This window comes from Perognathus longimembris, chromosome 2, assembly GCF_023159225.1.
Source record: "Perognathus longimembris pacificus isolate PPM17 chromosome 2, ASM2315922v1, whole genome shotgun sequence".
Taxonomy (NCBI): Eukaryota; Metazoa; Chordata; class Mammalia; order Rodentia; family Heteromyidae; genus Perognathus; species Perognathus longimembris.
This window is the reverse complement of record NC_063162.1, coordinates 17,660,737-17,680,936: the sequence shown is the minus strand read 5'-3', so window position 1 is coordinate 17,680,936 and position 20,200 is coordinate 17,660,737. Positions and strand designations below refer to the sequence as shown.

At 37.9% G+C, this 20,200-nt stretch overlaps 1 protein-coding gene across 5 annotated transcripts in view; it reads right to left on the bottom strand.

The window, feature by feature from the left end:
• The window catches only part of Sorcs1 (sortilin related VPS10 domain containing receptor 1), a 497,305-nt gene that overhangs the window by 220,723 nt on the left and 256,382 nt on the right, over positions 1 to 20,200 (bottom strand). For all 5 annotated transcript variants that reach the window (XM_048338294.1, XM_048338297.1, XM_048338296.1 and 2 more), the window contains exon 3: positions 3,477 to 3,576. In XM_048338294.1, coding sequence (XP_048194251.1) covers positions 3,477 to 3,576 — 100 coding nt within the window. The remainder of the gene's footprint in view (positions 1 to 3,476; positions 3,577 to 20,200) is intronic.

Here is a 20,200-nt window from a genome sequence, read left to right as displayed (position 1 = left end):
CGAACCCTGAGCCAATCAGATTTGTACCTGTGTCCTAATCTTGCTTGCTTGAACACCTGATTGTTGTAACTTTGTTTTTTGCCTTTATTAGCCCTGTGCAATCGTAGCTCGGGGCTTCCTCCTGACCTCCGCGGTGTCGGTGGGTAGGATGTGGCTCGAGTTGCAGCTCGCTTAAATAAAGCCTTGCCTTGCTTTTGCATTTCGGAACGTCTGAGTCTCCGTGGCCTTCTTGGTGGTCGTCTTGTGACTTGACACAACAATGTGATGCTGAAGAATAAAACTCAGGGCTTCATGTATGCGAGGCAAGCACTCTACCACTAAGCCATATTCCCAGCCCCTAGAATCTGACAGGTCTTAACTCAGCAAATGCCTTTTTCAAAGTCCTGCAGATAGATTAAAAGTTACTTCCTCAGCCTAAGGAGTACCAGTATTGGAACCGGGTAAAGTCCATGAAGAAATTCTTCACTATACTCCCCTAAACTTCCCTTCCAGGTTCAAAAGTTACATCTGGGCCTAAGGATCACAATCTTCAAATCCTACTCCTGGAAATCATCTTTCTTTGGGGACCAGAACTGTATATTCTTCAGCTGCAGGAAAGCCTAGAATCACAATCAATATTTGGTATTATTATTTTTTCAACACTGTCCTCAAATAGCCTCAGTAAAACAGACTGCCACTAGATTGCAGCAATTCTGAGACCTTCCAGTTGTAAATCCATCTGTCTTTCCTGTAACACTTGACAAATACGAATGACTTCCACAAAGTCAGCTACTGGTGGAATCCAATTCAAGGGAGGGTCTTGGTTTCTGAATTTTAGTATGCTAACCTTTGAAGTGTGAGATTCTTTCTTATGCTTCTTCTTGTGGCAAAAATCCCATCACCTAGCCTTCAGTTTGTTGATTGTTAAATTAAATTTATAAAAAAGTGTGAAGTAGAGGAGAAATCAATAGCGTTTACAAGGATCAATTCAAAGCCAGCAAACGATTAAATCTCATTATAAAAATAAAGGGTGTAAGGCCAGTTTCCTCAGTACCAGGCAGTATACAGCAGACCAAAATTGTTTAGATGTAATTATGGATGATGGATCAGTAACAAGCTAGTAAGGAATATTCCACTCACCATGCTGCTCTAGATTTGTGAGGTTGATACTATTGAGCTTTGCTGTCTGATACTGTGTTCATCATCCATATGTAGTTTTATAAATTACTGTTCATTAAATCTCGCTGAAATTTAAAATTCAGCTACTCAGTTTCACTTGCTATATTTCAAACACTCAACAAGCCACTAGGCACTTGCTTCTAAAGTACTGGGCAGGTTGAAAGAATGTTTCTACCTATCACTGCTATTTATAGGAGACAATCACAACTATTGCTTTCAATAATTATATGAAGCTGGAAAGATAGGATGATAAGGAATGAGGACAAAATGAAAACACTGATTAAGTCTTTAGTGTTCTAATCCAAGCATTTGAAATGTCTAATTTTTTATAATCCTTATAACTTCCCTCATGAGGTATGTACTGTAATTATCCTCATTCTAAATTTGAGGACTTGGTGCTTGAAAGGATTAAGGAAAGTGGCATGCTTATATGCTTGGTAATTAACCCAAGCTATCTAAATTCAGGATCTAAGCTCCTCTTATTTATTTATTTTTGTTGTTGTTGTTGCCGGTCCTGGGGCTTGAACTCAGGACCTGGGCGCTGTCTCTGAGCTTTTGGGCCCAAGGCTAGTGCTCTAACCACTTGAGAGATAGCTCTAGTTCTGGCTTTTTTGGTAGTTAATTGGACAAAACAGTCTCATGGACTTTCTTTTCCTAGCTAACTTCAGAACATGATAATCACAGCTGTGATTACAGGCATGAGCCACAGGCACCCAGCTAAGCTCAACTCTTACATTGCATCAGTGATGAACTGGAATTGCTTCCAGCAGCAGGAAGATAAATTTTACAATACTGTTTCTCAACTATAAATACAAATTAAAAACATCTGGGTACTTTTCTCAAGATGATAATATCCATTCCAGTGTGTCTGCAGGGTAGGATCAAGGCTTAGTGCTTTTGATTTGCAAGTCAGAGTTTGGAATGATTGCTTGAGGAATAGTCTCTTGCACCTTCCCCAGTCTCAAACATAAAATGCAAAACCCATCCAAGGATACTAACAATCATATGATGACAATTCCAAGATAAGATTCTAGATATCAATGATATCATAAAAGCAGAATGCAATTCAGGATGCATTAATGGGCAATATTTTTCTATTCCCAACGGGTACTAGTAATCCATGTAAAGTGTGTGGTACTTGGATATTCAATGTCAAAGTTAAGAATTTAATAATGCAAATTTATATATAAAAAGAAATGTGTAAGGTCTGTCCCTGGAAGACTCCATGTAGATGCCACCACCTCATTAAGTCTCCATCCAGTTACCTGGGTAACCAGCAGACCTGGAGGCAGTTACCCTCCCTTTCTCTGAGGTCACATCCTAATCCACCTGGCCACACCCCTTGCCCCTGCCCTAGATAAGGCAGGGCTGGGTGGGGGTCGTCCCTTCTCTCCCTTCTCTCCCTTCTCTCCCTTTTCTCCCTTCTCTCCCTTCTCTCTGGCCATGGATCATCTCGGCCACAGGCCAGCAGTTCGGTAATAAACTTTCTCTCCTGCCTGAATACCGCGTGGCGTTCTCCTTTACCAGCTACCTACTTTAAAAAACCTAACAAAATATATGTATGTTTTCTTCTTCAGACAATGGTATCTTTCTCACTTAAAAAGCATGCCTTTTTTGGAGAAAATAATATTTCAACTTAGAGAACTATCCTACTAACAGATGGAAAAGTAATAGATTACCAATATGATTGAGCCTTAGTCCCTCTAAATCTCAGTTTTCTCATCTGCAATATAAACAAGTTGTATATGATGATCTCAAGACTCCTTGCATGTAAGACTGGTAATAGGAGAGACTAACTAACCACCACATGTTCCCAACAACATGCATGGGTTCCATCCTGACATTAGTGTATTGCCTGAATAAGCCTGAGAAATAAAGCTTCCTGCCTGTTGTAGAAAGATGCATCCATTTAAATTCTAGTTTATCCATTCTGTCCATGTCAAGAGAAAACACAAGCATCAAATGAAAGTCCATTTTTCTTCTCTCTTGTCAAGGCTTATTCTAATTCTTGTGAATAACTGCTCAGAGCTTTTACAAGACAGGCCGCAGGGGCAGCCTCTTTGTAAGACTCCTTCCTAGTAGTAACTGCCTTCCTGAAATGGTAATGATGTACCTGCCCCTCTCGTTCCTGCATTCACAACTGCTGATCCAAAAATTATGACATGTCAGACATTTCAGCACCTTAACACCTATCAACTCGTCTTTACATCTCTTATCCCAGCTTAACTGTAATGGATTTTTAGGTATCACGAGAGGTCAGCCAACCAAGGCAAACCACTCATCATGAATCAATAGCAAGCTGAATATACATTTCTTACCTTACGCTTGTTGGTAGGACACACGTAGAGATAGCTCAAAATGGTCTTCAAACCCACTTTATCATTCAGTTTCTCATAGGTTGTTCCATAATCGGTTGACCTATAATGCAAAAGAGGCTTTAATGAGAACAAAAGTATATATCATTTGTCTGCTTGTCAGAATAATATGTTTTACATAGTAGAATGGGTCTCGAGAGGTTTCTAAATGATTCACAAAGTATATAATGATGCTTAATTATGTACACAGTAGCATCATGTGAGTGGTTAACATCTGCATTTAAATTGAATTGGTCAGAATTAAAACCCCATTTCTCCAACCGTCTTTTATGTAAGTACTTTCAATAAAGGATGTGATTAGCTTGAAAATAGATTAAGAGAGGAGGATGTCCCTTGAATTGACCAAATAAATGAAATAGGTTTTAGTTATATATGATACTTCTAAACTTTGGCTTTATCTTGAGCACAATGTAGAAGCAAATTCTATGAATTTATCTACAAACTGTGTTTTCATTCATGAGTTATAGAATCTATAGTTGGTTAGTGCCTTCAAAGGTCACTTAGTGTTTTCCTTTTATTTAAGAGCAAGAAAATGTCTTTGTAACAAGTGTAATTTCACAAGCTTGTCAAAGGTTTTTCCTGGTGTTAAGCTGCCTGGAGTTATAGGGACATCTTTCCTTGACACTATGCTTATATTTCTTATATAATCACTCATCAATAATACATTACTTCAGATTAAATAAGTCATTTTAATTATCTTCTTTATGGAAAATCTTCTTTGTACTTCAATATTTTTTGCCAGTCCTGGGGCTTGAACTCAGGGCCAGAGTACTGTCCCTGGCTTCCTTGTGTTCAAGGCTCTACCACTTGAGCCACAGTGCCACTTCTGACTGTTTCTGTTTATGTGGTGCTGAGGAATCGAACCCAGGGCTTCATGCATGCTAGGCAAGCACTCTACTGCTAAGCTACATTCCCAGCACTGTACTTCAAATTGTTAATTCCAGTGGATTACGGATAAAAACTATATGAAACAAAGGATATCATCTGTGTTTGAAGGAAATGACCAAAAGTACCCAAATGCCCTGGGCAGAGAAAAGAGCTGATCAATAGACCAGCTGGAATTCGATCCAGGCATTCAAATCACTGAATAATGGGCTATTAAGCAAAATTTCTTGAAAGAATTATGAGTCTTGGCAACAGGAAGGAGTTTAGAAAAGAACCTCACAGAGAGTGCACAGAAGTACAAATGGATTTCTTCAGCACCATCATCTACCACAGTCACACATGGATTTGTCAGTCATGAACAATAGAATTACATTCCAGAACTCTTTCACAGAACTTATTTCACTAATCAAGAAAAGGTTTCCTTAAAATCCTACTCTCGTGGGCAACTTTTTCTCCTCAGATTCACAGGGAATGTGAAGAACTCTCCTGCTAAGATGTCTTTCTTGGTCTACTCTTGATATAAGTTATTATCTACTCTCTCCAGAATGCTTTCAGGGACTGCATTAGATTTCATCTAGGACTTGGCTGTTTCTAACCCTTTACTAGAATTCTGTCCACCTTCTTTTACTCTAGTCCACTCTTCATGATGTGAATATTACTTCACAAGTTCATGAACAAAGAGATGCAAAATCTACCTGCACATTGGTGGAAATGTGTTAATGGTGCTGCTTCAACAAATTTAGTCCAGTGGCAGGCAGAAATAGTAGAACTTCATCAGAGATGAAGAGAATAGTTCAAATTTTCTAGATGACTAATAGAAATGAAGGCTAGAGAAGTAGGAGTCCGTTTAAAGAGGATATAATGAGAAGTTTTTTGTAATTTCTGTGAACATAATCCTTGGGTTACTCAGTGAATATTTTCTCATAAAATATGCTCTGATAAAGCAAATGGGTATTACTCTCAAATATTCTGTTAGGAACCATTCTCATTTAGTGTGTGTGTGTGTGTGTGTGTGTGTGCATGTGTGTGTGTATTTTCATCCTTATGTGTCTGTGTGTTGAAGTGTCTGCTTAATTCTAATCCCAATATGACAAGATGATAATGGATTTACATTAGCAACTTTTTTCAGAGTTCTTATTTTTCCTGTCATATTATTTTTATTTTCCTTTTTACTATAATTTATCTTCTTGTTTTATTTTATGATTGTTAATCACTTTTTTATCTACTTAGCAACCCAAAAATATTTCCATTTAACATGCTGGTCTATGAGTAAAATGCATATTGATCAATAATTAACCCCTTCATCATTCTCCTCTCTGTTTTCATTTGTTTGTTTGCTTGCTTGTTTGCTTGCTTTTCCCCTGTTCCAGGAATAGTGCTTAACCTCAGAATCTTGCACTCTTGTTTGACTATTTGTTTTTGTTGTTGGTCATCGTGCTTGAAACCTGGGCCTGGGTGCTGTCCCTGAGCTCTTCAGCTTAAGGCTAGCACTCTACCACTTGAGTCACAGTGCCACTTCTGGTTTTCTGGTGGTTAATTGGAGATAAGAATCTCACATACTTTCCTACTGTGGTTGGCTTTGAACCGTGATCCTCAGATATTAGCCTCCTGAGTAGCTAGGATTACAGGCATGAGTTAAGGCACCTGGCTTCATATTTGAATCTTTTGCTCAAGGTTAGCACTCTATAGCTTGAACCACACCTCCATTTGTAGCTTTTTTGGTTGCCAACGGGATATCAGAGTCTTATAGGATAATATGCCTGGGTTGGCTTTGAACCATGGACCTCAGACCTCAACTTCCTCAGTATCTAATATTATAGATATATTATAGATAAGAAACCAGCACTTGACACTCAATAATTTTTTGTAATATCATTTCTTATGAAGCTCAAGAGCACCTCCAAATTTATCAATTCTCCATTTGAATGGAGTCATAGGTCTAAATATTATAGATTTTGTAATAAGAAATTGATGGAAATAGAATAAGTAATACCATTCCACACATCCTAATACCATTCCACACATCCAAATGGTATGCAGTGGTGGTTGTCCCAGGAGATTTCATAACTAGAATGAGATTGTCGATAGGTGTTCTGGGTAGAGCTAACTATGGGCTGCTATGCCTTGGTATAGATTGATAATACAAAATGTTTGCCATTCAGTCAGTAGAAACTAGCTGTACCAAAATCTCTGAATAGCTATTTCTACAGCCATGCAATTCATTTGGTACCTAGTGTGTGTTCTGAAGGTCACCAACAAGAAAATCATTTATGGGCTGGGAATATGGCCTACTGGTAGAGTGATTGCCAAGCATGCATGAAGCCCTGGGTTGAATTCCTCAGCACCACATAAACAGAAAAAGCTGAAGTGGCGCTGTGGCTCAGAGTGGCACTGTAGAGGTCCTGGAGAAACTTGTGCTAGAACCACGACAAGACAATGTTTGTACTAACCAGCCTGTGTTCCAGAGATAGCGATGACATGGGCTGGCTTGAGTAAAAGAGGCAATGGCCTCAAGTGGCCTAGCTCCCTAAGAGGCTGGTGCTAGCCCACATCTGCATCTGGTTTACAGTTATCAAATGCTTTCAGTTATGGACATGCAGTTGATGGTGAGATTGCAGATACATAAGGACATGGACAATGAATAAATAAGAAAAAGAAAAGTTGAGCAGTAGACTGACTGATGAGCCAATGTAATAGATATTTTCTCTATCATCCCTAGTTAAAGGAAGAAGAATTGTCCACATCAAAATGTTGGGAAATGCTTTAGGAGGCAAAATTTAATGTCACTTTTCTTCATACATTTCCACACACTATAATATAACACCAACTTTCTTACAAAAAATTGCTCATTTAGATTTTCAAAGTGTATTCCATTATAAGGTCCATTCCTGAGTGATATCAAATAAGATTAGTGTTCTGGGCACCATCCTTTGGGAAATGCAATATCAAAGATAATATGTAAGTAAAACAAAAAGAAAGGCAAAGGTCTTTTACAATGAAAGGATAGCAATAAAAATAAGGGATAACAAAGCAAATAAAATTTGAAATAGGCAAGCTAACTTATACTAGATATAAAATGACTGTTAAAGGAGAAATAAAAACAAAAAGGAAATATTTTTAATATGCATCATGTATAGATATATTTTAAATGCATTGTATGGCCTCAGATCCTTAGCCTGTACCATTTTAGAAAATACTCTGAAGCAAGATTTTTTATTGTCAGGATTTGTTTACAGATTGGCTTATCCATAGATAACAAGTCAAACTTTTGCCAGTACCTCTTCTATGCTAGAAGAACTAAAAGCTTCCCCTCCCTCCCCACAATAAGCATTTCAGGTGAATAAATATGCGAGTGATGAGACCAAAGCTTGCTTCTTTTTGCTTTTGATCTTTAATCTTCACCCTGCCCTTCTACAACATATCTTAAAAAGTGACTTTTAGAACATTTGGAGCTTGCTTTTTAATTAAGGAGTTACTAAATACACAGAACTGAGTTGAGTTGCTCTGAGGAACAGACAAATCACATGAGAGGCACCCCACCAACGCAGCCAATATAATTTCTCTGAGATGGCAAATGAGCTATTACCCTTGAAAAACAAAATCAGTTCAATATAGGATATGACTAGTTTCAACCAGAAGCTGTAATAATAAAATCTGTGATTGGATTTCTTCTACCATATCTTATATGATCAAGTGAGATACTAAATAAGCACAGTATCATTTTTAAACTAAATGAATCCATAAAAGTGCTTAGTACAATGGCACATAACAAGCAATGTATAAGTAAGTCACAGACTTGCATTCACTTTATGACTCATTATTTCTTGCTTATTTCTTGTATTCTTTACCCAACGCTTACTAAAACCCCTTAATTTTCCCTCAAGGAAAACCTTAATTGCTGGAAATTATTTTGATTTTGCTTGGTGGGAAAATATTCACAAAGCTTTAACAACAGTTTTAAAAGTGGCTGAATTAAGACCATCACCCTTTAAAGGAAATATGCTGGTAGTTTTACTTTGGAGGTGGATCAGAGTTAATAGTAAGGATCTTACAGTGGGAGTTGACATTCTGCTTCTGTAATAATTTTTCTCCTGAATTCCATTGCTGAATCGCTTACGGTGCTTAAGTCTAACAGATATGATAATAAAAGATCAAGGTTTGTCGCATGCTTACATTATAATGCAAGCTCTTCACATACTGAATTCTGTAAAATTAACCCATATAACTCATCCATTATAAATAAAGTGAACCCCAAAGTGTAACCAATGTACTAAAATGCCAAAAAGGTCCATGCAAGCTGTACCTACTAAAACTGTACCCCAACAACTGACTGAACTGCCTTGATCAGAAGCCACACCATGCAGGTCACAGGTGGAAACTCAGTTGTAGTTAAGAAGCCTAATTTTGTTTTGCTTAGTCCAAGGAATAGGAACTGAAATAAGTTTCCAGGACCACACGGCATAGAACAAAGATTGGATTTTCTTTATCCTACCAAAAGGACAGACTATCTGCCAGGCTGAATGGATTTGAACAAAGATGTGAGCAGTATGTGGAGAGAAGAGGTGGGAAAAAGAGATGGACAGGATGAGTCTAATAAAGGCACCTTACATGCAAAAGTGTACCTGTCAAAATGAAGCTCCCTGTACAACTCTTAACATCAATTAAAAAAAAACATGAAAGAATACAAACTTTTCCATGGATCTAGACAGGAAGAGTTTGCTTTTAATCTGTATTTGGAATATTTTTCCTAGACAGGATAGTGAAAGAGCTTATTCTATACTCTGAAAGTCATTTTTGTGTGCATATATCCAGAATAGTAACAATTAATATTATTGTCAACCACTACTAGTTGTTAGTATTGTCTACTGTTTTCCTTTCCTTATTTTCCCTTGTCTTCTTCATATGTTTTCTATCTTTTGTAGATTGAATTGAGAGCACTACATGCATGGTTTTAATTTTTTCTACTCTGCTAATTGGATAAATTTCTTATTTTAAACTTAGAAATGGCAATATACAGTTACAATTAATCAACACCCAAGTCTGCTTCCAAGTAAGGGGTACACTGCTTCTTGAGTAGTATAATTATTGGATAAAAAAATTTATTTGGGGGCTAGGAATGTGGCTTGGTGGTAGAGTGCTTGCCTAGCAAAAATAAAGCCCTGGGTTCAATTCTTTAGTAGCACATAAACAGAAAAGGCTGGAAGTGGTGCTGTGGCTCAAGTGGTAGAGTGCTAGTCTTGAACAAAAGGAGCTCAGGGACAGTATCTAAGCCCTGAGTTCAAGCCTCAAGACTGGCAACACATACATACATACATACATACATATATACATACATACATACATACATATTCTAATTCATCTCTTCTATCATTTATATCATTCATCTCAGTGTTGAATAAGTTACAAGCATACACATAATAGCACATATATAAGCATCCATAATTCCATTATTATTTTCAACAAACTAGTATCTTTGGGTCAATTAAGAAAACAAATAAATAAAAGGTATCCCTACATATTTGTTATCTGATGGCCTTCCTTTCTGTAGATCTGAGTTTGTGACCTATACATTTTTCTTTGTCTCCGAAGACTTAATTTTTTTCTCCAGGTAGGTATCCTAGCAACAAATCCATCAAGTTTTGTCAATCTAAGAAAGTCACTACTTCTCCTTGAAAGGCTAATTTGTCAGAGTATGTATAGCTTATTGATATTCTCTTAATGCTTTAAATATGTCACTCTACACTGTTCTTGCATGGGTGGATTTGAAAGTAATAATGTAATTATTACCTTTCACCCTCTGTACATAAGATATTTCTCCTTCCTGATATTTCACAGAACTTTTATTTTATCTTTGATTTTCTGAAACTTGAAAATAATGTAGCTAGAAATAGCTTTGGTTAGTTTGACATTTACTGTGTTGGTGTTCTCTGAGATTTTAGAACTATGGTTTGATGCTTACTTCAGAAATTCTCAATTATCTTTGCTTTATACATAGCTTCTTTTCCTTTCTGCCTTTCTTGTTGTGGTATGCTCATGGCAGGTATGTTACCTGTTCCCAGTTCCCAGTTCCCAGTTTAGATATTCAGGTTAATTTTTTTTCTATTTGAAGAGCTATTTGCTCTTCAAATTCAGAAGTTCCTACTGGGATACCTTTCAAGGCCACATATTCACTTCTCAGTAGTATTCTGTTTACTGATGAGTCATTGAAGATATTCAATTCAGCTATAGTGTTCTTGATCTCTACCATTACTATTTAATTATTTCTCAAATTTCCACCTTCTGGTTGACATTAACTGTCTGTTGTTGCAGTTTGTCTACTTTTTCTATTAAAGCTCTTAGGATAGACATGTATGCATGTACATTTATGTAATTGAAACGTGAATCTTATAACTCCAACATTTTTGGTCTATCTGACAGTAGTTCAGTTGCTCATTTAATCTTTTCAAACAATTGGATCTATTGTTTTTGACTTTTATGCCTTGTATCTCATGCTATGTCTGAAACACTGGTAAAAGGAGCTGTAACCAACAGGTCTTAAACAAAAGATTAGGAAAGGGGCAAAGGATAGGACATTTTATGAGTTCTGATTAGGCATCAGGATTTTGGTGAAATCCTATACTGTGAAATTTATAACCATTTCTTAGTTGCTCAGCTGCTTCTATGAGAAACTGGGCTAAAGAAATGTGGAGTTTTATCACTTCCACATGTTGCTTTGTCCCTCATAAATTTCCTGAGATTTGGTTCTGCTTAACTAGTTTCTCCAAAGGGCAGATTTTGTTAAGTGTGGCATGCTTTTCATGAATAAAAATGTCATTATGAACTCTATGATGATAAATAATTCATAAATGGTAATAAAATGTTTAAAGAAAGAAACTGCAACAGATCCAAACACCAAAAACCTATACAAGCACAGATTAACAACAACAACAACAAGGCAAAGACCAGAATACTGTGCTTTGTGTAACCACACAAATTCTCAGTCCTCCACAGCAGATTTGGTGCACACAGGGTTCCTTCTCCATGTGGTGGGCAAATAATGCATGAAACTTAATGGAAACACTCTAAATCAAATAAAAATTGAATGATTCCTTCAATATGATTTTTAGAAAGTATCGAAATAATCTGAATTTCTCCACCCTAGAGCCCCTGAAGAGGAAAATGCCCTATTCCAGATAACAGAGACAAATAGCCAAGGTCAACAAAGCCAAGACTCAATCTACAGCACTAAGAAAGCATTCAGGTATTATTCAGACCCACACCAATGAGATGTCCTGAAAGATGAACTGTATTTACCTCTAAATTATGCCTCTGCAACATCTATGTTTTGTTTCTTTCCTAAAATCATTAAGAACAACCAATTTTATTGTTCCTTAACCAATTTCATTGTTCCTTGTGCCTGGTGACATAAAAACTACGTCCAATACCAAAGGCATCTTGGCTGGCTCAGAGATATTGCTTATTAATAACTTGGGATGCATGAGGTTAAAGCAGTGAGAATAATTTAGGGTTTGGAAAATGTTTGCGAGTGAGCCGACATTTAAATAACTTCATTATCATTCATTGACAGATTTTTTTAACCTGTCAGTGCAACTGATATTTCTATTACCATGTGATAACCAACCCCTGCACATTTTAAATACAGTCACCAGATTCCATTAGTCTACCCCTGTCAAGAAAATATCTCCAAATCCATTTTTCATAATACCTCAAGAATATAATAGGCAATCTACATCAAAGGATGACGTGGAACTGAAGGAAATTGTCTCCTGCTTTCTAAGGATTCTGCCCTGAAATATGCTTGCTGTCAGCCTAAACATATAATTTAAATGTTCTGCTCAGGCATTATGATACAGCCTCAGCTGAACAAGTTTCTCTCTGCTTCTTCAACTCCCGGAGCTTTTCAGGTTAACTTGCAAAATTAACTTGTAATGCAGGGAGTCCGGGGCGGGGGCGGGGGAGAACTGGGAAATTAAATATTGCATTTTTATGAAAGTTATGTACTTGATATAAAGATATTTTCTGTGCCATAATTTACAGAACCTGTAATATCATATTTTTGAAAAGTCTGTTATTAAGTTAAAGGGACTAGTATTTAGGTGTCAATGAATTTTAACAGTTCTGGTTGTTCTGATCTATCTTTGCATTGTCATTCTCCTAGAAGCAACGTCATGCTGTGTTGTTAATGTTTCCTGCCAGAATGAGTTTCCAGATGAAAACAGTATGAGCAAAGTCCACAGATTCTTCTTGGTATGATTCTTTTGGGGATACTGAAAAGACCTGAACAGTTGGTAAGAGATGCTATGAAATGTTCATCGGAAGTACAAGACTTTGATTCTTCACCAGTAGGCTTAAATAGAGACTACAAAGACTTAATCTAATTATTATAATTTTATTGTAGCAGTGTAAGGTGAGGCTTTGTTTATTATTTTACTCCACAAGTATTTATGGACCATCTCCTAGGTTTCCAGACTTTGCTCTGGTACTGGTACAATAAAACAAAGGAAAGATGCATACACAACTGGTGTTCTCTGGGAGCTAAATTATAGAGAAAGGAGGCAGATCTCTCTCTCTCTCTCTCTCTCTCTCTCTCTCTCTCACACACACACACACACACACACACACACACACACACACACAATTAAACAAATGCAATTCAGAAGGTGGTAAGTTCAGAGGTAGAAAAGGCAGAATACAGAAAATAGAGTAACACTAAGTTGGTAACTATTGTACTTAGCATTGTCAAATCATCTCTAAAGAGGCATTGTTGAAGGCTGTATCTGGTCCAGATGCCGATACTGAGGAAAAGCATGACAGGCATAGGGAAAAGCAAATGTCAGGTCAGCACAATGGATCCATCCACACAGGGCATGAGGCCGTGCGGGAAGTAGGTGACCAGAAGGTGCAAGAGAAGAGGAGAGATGTCACAACAGTCACCAAGTGACTAGACCACCTTGAGCCCTGGGACGTGTGAAGTCAGTCACTAGAGCATCCTGAGAATGGGAAGAACATGAACAATAATCTAAAGAAATGAAGGTTATGGAGACAATGCTTGAAAGCTTAGTCCCCTACCTGCAGAGAGGGGATATTAACAGTGTTTGGTCTGTAAGGTTGCTGGAAGAATTAAATAAGATTACTTTGAAAAGGCTTAAGCACACAGGAAGCATTTATGACAGACACTTACTTTTGCTTTTGAGATGGTTAATTCATTACAATTTACCTTCAGGAAATAAAGTCAGAAGATACACTCTTAAGGTAACAGAACAAAACTATATGGGACATATGTAGATCATCAGCCTGGACCTATTTTGTGATCTTAATTCCCAAAGGAAGAAATGATACAGAGGAAAAGAAAGAATGAAAATTGAAGGTGCATTGTAATTTTTTTTTCAGTTGTGGGGCTTGAATTCAAGGACTGGGCACTGTCCCTGGACACTTTTTATTCAGTGTTTAGTGCCCTACCATAAGCCACAGCACCACTTCCGGTTTTTGAGTGGTTTATTGGAGACAAGACTTTCATGGAGATTTTTCTGCCAGAGCTGGTTGAGAACCAGCCTCCTGAGTAGCAAGGATTAGAAGTGTGAGCTACTGGTGCCCAGGCTTGTAATTTTTTAATCTGGAAACCATTTCCTAGGAGGTGTTTAGCAAGACATACTGACACTAGCTGGGCCTGTATCAATTGTAAGTTGGTTTTCAGTGATGAAAACTATACAGACTTGAAAAATACCAGATTCTATCTTCATCAAACACCAGGGAATGCTGTTTGACAGAGTGACATGGTAGCTTTTTGTTTTGGGTAGCTCAGACTTTCTAACACCATGATTTACCTAAACTCTTCTTAAAACATTTCGGCTGTATAGGTATTATTTCTTACCATTACCGTGTCCATAATCTATCTGTCTCTATTTATCTACCTACCTACCTATGCATCTATCTATAATCTACATACACTTCTGTTTCTTATATTCCTATTTTCAAAACTACATTTCTCTCATCTCACAAAAAGAATGACAATATACTTCAATTCATCTCCATTTTGCAGTATTTTCCATTTCCAATAGCTGGCTCCAATTTTTAATTACACCAATAATTCCTTCAATTCGGGGCCTTTGTACTTTTCTGATTTTAGAACATTTAGTGTTTATATGCCTACTGTACAAGAAAAGTGATTAAGGGTCACCCTTCCAAAAAGAACGAGAGCCAGCATTTGTCACAGTAATGGGCTCTGAAGTTGCCAATGCAGGTTTTTCCAGTGACCTGCTGAGTGACCTTGGGCAAATTGCCCAACCTCTCTGGACTGTGCTTTAATAATGCTGATTGACCTTGCAAGGTTGCCAGAAGAAATCACTAATCAACTTGGTGGTAAAACAGTCAATATAGAACGCTTTATAAATATTTACTAATATATATGAGCTCACATCCTCTGAGAGCCAAGTGATTTGCATAATCGCAGAAAATTCTGAGCCCTACAATAGTAGTTAATACTATGCCTAGATTTTATTTTTCTTGCTCTTAAATGTCACCAACATTGTAGGATGGTTTGGGGGGATTGTTTGTTGTTTTAACCTTAAGTGAGTGAAATGAATTAGATTGTTGAAGTTTTAGAGTCACTTAAAAGGCACAGAAAACAAAGACTGTAGTCCTTTAAAGTGGCAAAAATGCATGTAGAAAAGAAAACCAGTCTTAGTGCATTCTTAAGATGAAGTGTGCATACCACAGTGATCACTCAGCAAAGTGGGTACAGAGAGGACACCAGGCAAGCCGCTACTCTGTTACTGCACATAAAACATTCGATAAAATAAGCAAGGCTCCTAGTCTCAGGAGCCTGGATCTTAATACAAGAAGTGCTCTGTTTCCCCAATAGAGTGACTGGTATTTCCTTGTCTCTGTAAGTGTGCAGAAGAAAGTGAAATAGTGCTGCATTCGAAAAGATTGTTTGCTAGATAAGTTTGTGTTGATGGCTTTGGAAGGCAGAGAGCTAGGGACAGAAAGAGTTTGATGGTGGTATATTTGGCTTTTCTAGTGAAGGGTATTGCTATTTGGGGATGGTGGTTATGTAGCCAGGGATGCAGAAGAGAGGGTGTGGCTATGCAGAGAGGGTCCTGAGGATGCTGGGAAAGTGCCTGGCTGTGCTGAAGTGGGACATGGCTGTGTATCAGAAGCATAAGATATCTACAGCGCCAGGTGTTTTTTGAGAGCCACAAGAGAAAAAGTCATAGCTCAAAGGGTGATGCATCCAGGAGGCAGGCAAGTGGTATATAAGAAAAGAAGTTGGGATGTAACAGTGTATGACAAGAAGGCATAGGAGTTTGTGAACGTGTTAAGAATTGACCACATTTTCAGAGGGTCATTTTGGCTGCTGTGTGAAGACCAACACAGGAACAAAAGAAGAGAAGCATCAGTTAAGTGATAAGATTTCTTAGACTTAAGAAGCTATGGTATTACTCACTCTTGGGCTTGATCTTTTGTTTTTTAAGGCTATCCTCAAATTATCATTTGCACAAAAATGTAGCCACAGGTCATTACTTATAAATACTAACAGTGTCCATTTGTTGCTTACATCAATAACTACTTGTAACAATAACTTCTTTTGTCTAAATTCTTCTTAAGCATAATGTATATTTAGTCCTCCTTACTAAGAACCAGGCAATCCTGAAAATATTTTGGTTAAAGATATATATGGGAATCTGCTTCGCTAACATGGAGGTTGCAGGTTTAGCAATCTACATGAATAATTCAATAGTGTATTCGTTATACTTTATTATTATCGTTTACTTCAACTTGAACTATAGTTTGAGAGTTATGGACTTTTTTTTTTAATCAACAAGAGCTCATCCATCACTTGTGCATCTCTTGGATTTTCCAGCTTATAAAATTTGCTATTTATGGCAACAATTGTGATGGGAAACGAAAATCGGTATTTGGCTCCCCTTAGGTCAATCTAACCTTAGGTCAATCACAGGATCTAGAGATGGATGTTTTGCAGGAAATGAAATGAAAGCATATAGCTAGAGATTAATGCCAGCCTAGTGCTCAAGGAAATACCCTCTCTGGCTGCTTACCAGAAGAAAGAAATCGAGCAGCAATGTGAATAGCACATCAAAGCTACCCAGAAGGGGTGGCCAAGAGATGATAGACAGGATACAGGACTGCTTTGGCATCTCAGTGCATGAGCCTAATTTTCTCAAAATGAGTTATGATCTCCCAAAGTCCTATGCAGAAATGGCCTTGGGAAAAGTCTCTGGGATTCATTACTTAATTCAATCTTCAGCTCTTCACTGAATTGTCATAGATGAGGCCTGTTCTGCTTCTAAACTTCTTTCCCAGTTTCCATCTAACTTCTCACATGTCTTGCCAGTACCATTACCAGAAACATCAACTCAATCAACCTTTCTATCATGGTATCTGAAGATCCACATAATATATATGTATATTATATAGTATAATATATATGTATATACATATATATATATATATATGCTGTTAGCAGTTTTGCCTGGAGAAAGCTTCTTGAGGACATACACTGGCCTGTACAGCTTCATTTGCGCAATGCCTAGCAGAGGCCTGAAATACTTAGACATTGAGTTAATGTTATAATAATTAGGTTAATGAGACCTACTTCCTAGCCCCAACCCTCTGAGGACATTTATTATAAAATATGTTTGAGCGTGTTTACGGAGGCCTTTTCTTTTGCCAGACCTGGATTTTTATATAAAATATGAATTTTTTAAAAAATCAATACTTCCTGAAATTTAGGGAGTGAAACATGATGCTTAATGATATTTAAAGGAAAATGTCAAGCATCAGTCTACTTTTGAGGGATAGAATTTCTGAAGGACAGCATTTTTGAAGGTAGAATTCTTTTTTCTACATAAAATGGATATACCTCCAAGCAGGAAGAAGGGGGAACCTAGGCAGAGGTGGTAAGCAGTGGACAAAGAAACAAATGTTTGCTCTACACATCACAGCATTCCCGTAGGATGTGTGGAATTAGGGATCTAGGGTGGGTCTGGGGCATATGCAGGTCATGGAAGAGTCTGAGAAGCCACTTTGATTACGCAGCTAAAGTGAGCAGTGTCCTCTTCCATGAATCAGGTGTACAAGGCACAGACCTGCTGGGGTGCTGGGGGGCCTGGTGCACCAAGTACAGAAAGAAGAAACAGTGGGAGAAAGAAGACCAAAAGCAGAAAGATCCCTGAATGCCTCCTGGCAAAGTCTTCTGATGGACACCATTTTTATTTTACTGATGACAAAAACAGTTCTCAAAGAACTGAAGGGGTGTCCAATGCCCATTTGTGTGACTCTAAAGTCTTATACTTGAAGATACCACTCTAATCTACCACTATCCGAGAATGGGTGGAATGTTGCTAGTTTCTTCCCCCTTCTAGAGTATAAACCTTCCCATGTTATGAGTCGTCAGGTACTGTGTGACCTAGGGCCTTTGCTTTTGACAAATTATGACTCTGCGTTTGGAGACCAAGAACAGACAGGGGCTTTACATCCAGTTATGCCCTAGCTGTTTCCAAGTCCACCTGGCCTCAATGCTACATACTTGCAATTCCAGCTACTAGGGAGGTAGAAGTAGGAGGCCAGGTGAGGCAAAGTTAGTAACACCTATCTCAAAAACAAATCAAAAGAAAAGAGCTGGGGGTGTAGATCAAGTTGTAAAGCACTTACTTGCCTCATATTTACAATGTCCTGGTTTCAATTCTAGTATATGGAGATATATCCAAACCTTAAAAGTTTGTCTTTGGGAGGGGGGCACAGGAAAGTGTGAACAAATACAACAGTGATACTCACTAGATACTCTGTGGAAAGTGAACTGTATATCTTATGCAATGGGACAGGAAGGAAAACCTGGGAGAGAGCTAAAGAGGGGGAGACATGGTTCAAAAAGAATTGTACTTATTCCTCATTTCCTGATTCATGTAACTGTAACCCATCTGTGTGTATATATATATATATATGTATATATATATATATTATAAAGCAATAATAACTAAACAGAAATAAAAATTGGGGACATAGTAACTGTGGTGGCTAGAATCAGGGCATTATACTGGAGTCCCCATAAAATCTTTGTTTGTTGTTGTTTTTGGCCAGTCCCTGAGCACTGTCCCTGGCTTCTTTTTGCTTAAGGCTAGCACTCTACTCCTTGAGCCACAGCACCACTTCTGGCCTTTTCTGTTTATGTGGTGCTGAGGAATCAAACCTAGGGCTTCATGTATGCCAGGCAAGCACTCTACTGCTAAGCCACATTCCCAGTCCCCTTCCCATAAAACCTTACACATTCCTAAAGACAGATGGAAGAGGGAGGCCATAGGGGAAATGAGAACAATTCAGTGTGAGAAGATTGCAAACAATTGCTAGATTAAAGTCGGAGAGGACAAGAAGGTGTGGAGGAGTTGCAGGAACATAAAACAAGTCCAACCAACAAGACATAGTGACCTCAGACCTACAGCCCACACTCTGCATTCACTTAATTAGTGGAATGAGCATAGAAGTGAAATTCTCCCCAAACTATCAAGTCATGACTTATTTCAGCTTTATAGAACCCTAGAGAGAATGCTATGTTTACATAGATCTCTGATCAGCAGAACTTCAATGTTATTCGAGGATATTCTTTTCTGTTAAGTGTTCCATGAGAGATCTCATTTCTCACAAGGCTGATAATAACAACACGGGGCAGGTAAAGGCTTAGGTATCCAGAATGCAAATTATGTCATTATCTTCATTTGGAACTTGGGTCAGATATTGATCAGGCTCCAATCACAGTCCAAAATGAATTGTTTGAGCATGAGAATTAAACATTGAGTGTTCTGCAAGAATGCTCTGTTCTTCTCACAAAGTGGTGAGAAGAGCTAGTTTTCCTGAGGCATGTTACCTTTAGAAAATATTGTGAGGGGGTGGGGATATGGCCTAGTGGCAAGAGTTCCTTCCTCGTATACATGAGGCCCTGGGTTCAATTCCCCAGCACCACATATACAGAAAATAGCCAGAAGGGATGCTGTGGCTCAAGTGGCAGAGTGCTAGCCTTGAGCAAGAAGAAGCCAGGGACAGTGCTCAGGCCCTGAGTCCAAGCCCCAGGACTGCTCCCCCCCGCCAAAAAAAAAGAAAATATTGTGGAATAAAAACTAGCCTTGGAACTAAAGAGCTACAAAATAATCGTGTGTGTGTGTGTGTGTGTGTGTGTGTGTGTGTGTGTGTGTGTGTTAAGAAATGTAAAATATCTACAAGCTTATAGGAAAAATAGCATTTCTCAATTGAGAAGCTCCTAAATATAATGTCATTAAAAGGCACTAAAGAGCCAGCTCTCTAAAGCACAGTTTCCCTGACATTTCCAGAGTAAGGAGGGGGTAAGAAATGCTTACAAATTCAAATCCTTGAGTAGAAAGACTCAACATTTCCAAAATGCATTTGGACATCTGCAGTTCAATAACCTTTCTGTGCTCATGGCAATTTATTTTGGGGTTTAGGTCAGAGAATTGTGTTAAGTATGTATGAAGATAAAACAAGGAATAGGGTAAAAACAGAGAATCAGGAGAAAGAAAACAGAACAAAAACATCAAAGTATCTTTTCCTGTGGAAATGTGAAGAATTATTTGTTATCCTAAGAACTAAGCTCTAAAATAAAAAATAAAAAAAATCCTGCAACAGAGATGACCAAAGAAAGGACTAATTTGTTTGGGATAGGAAGGATAACAGTCTGAGATAGTGAGACCTACATTCATTACACCAGTGGTTCATTTACAACATGACCTGTAGTCATTTCCTCCACTTATTTA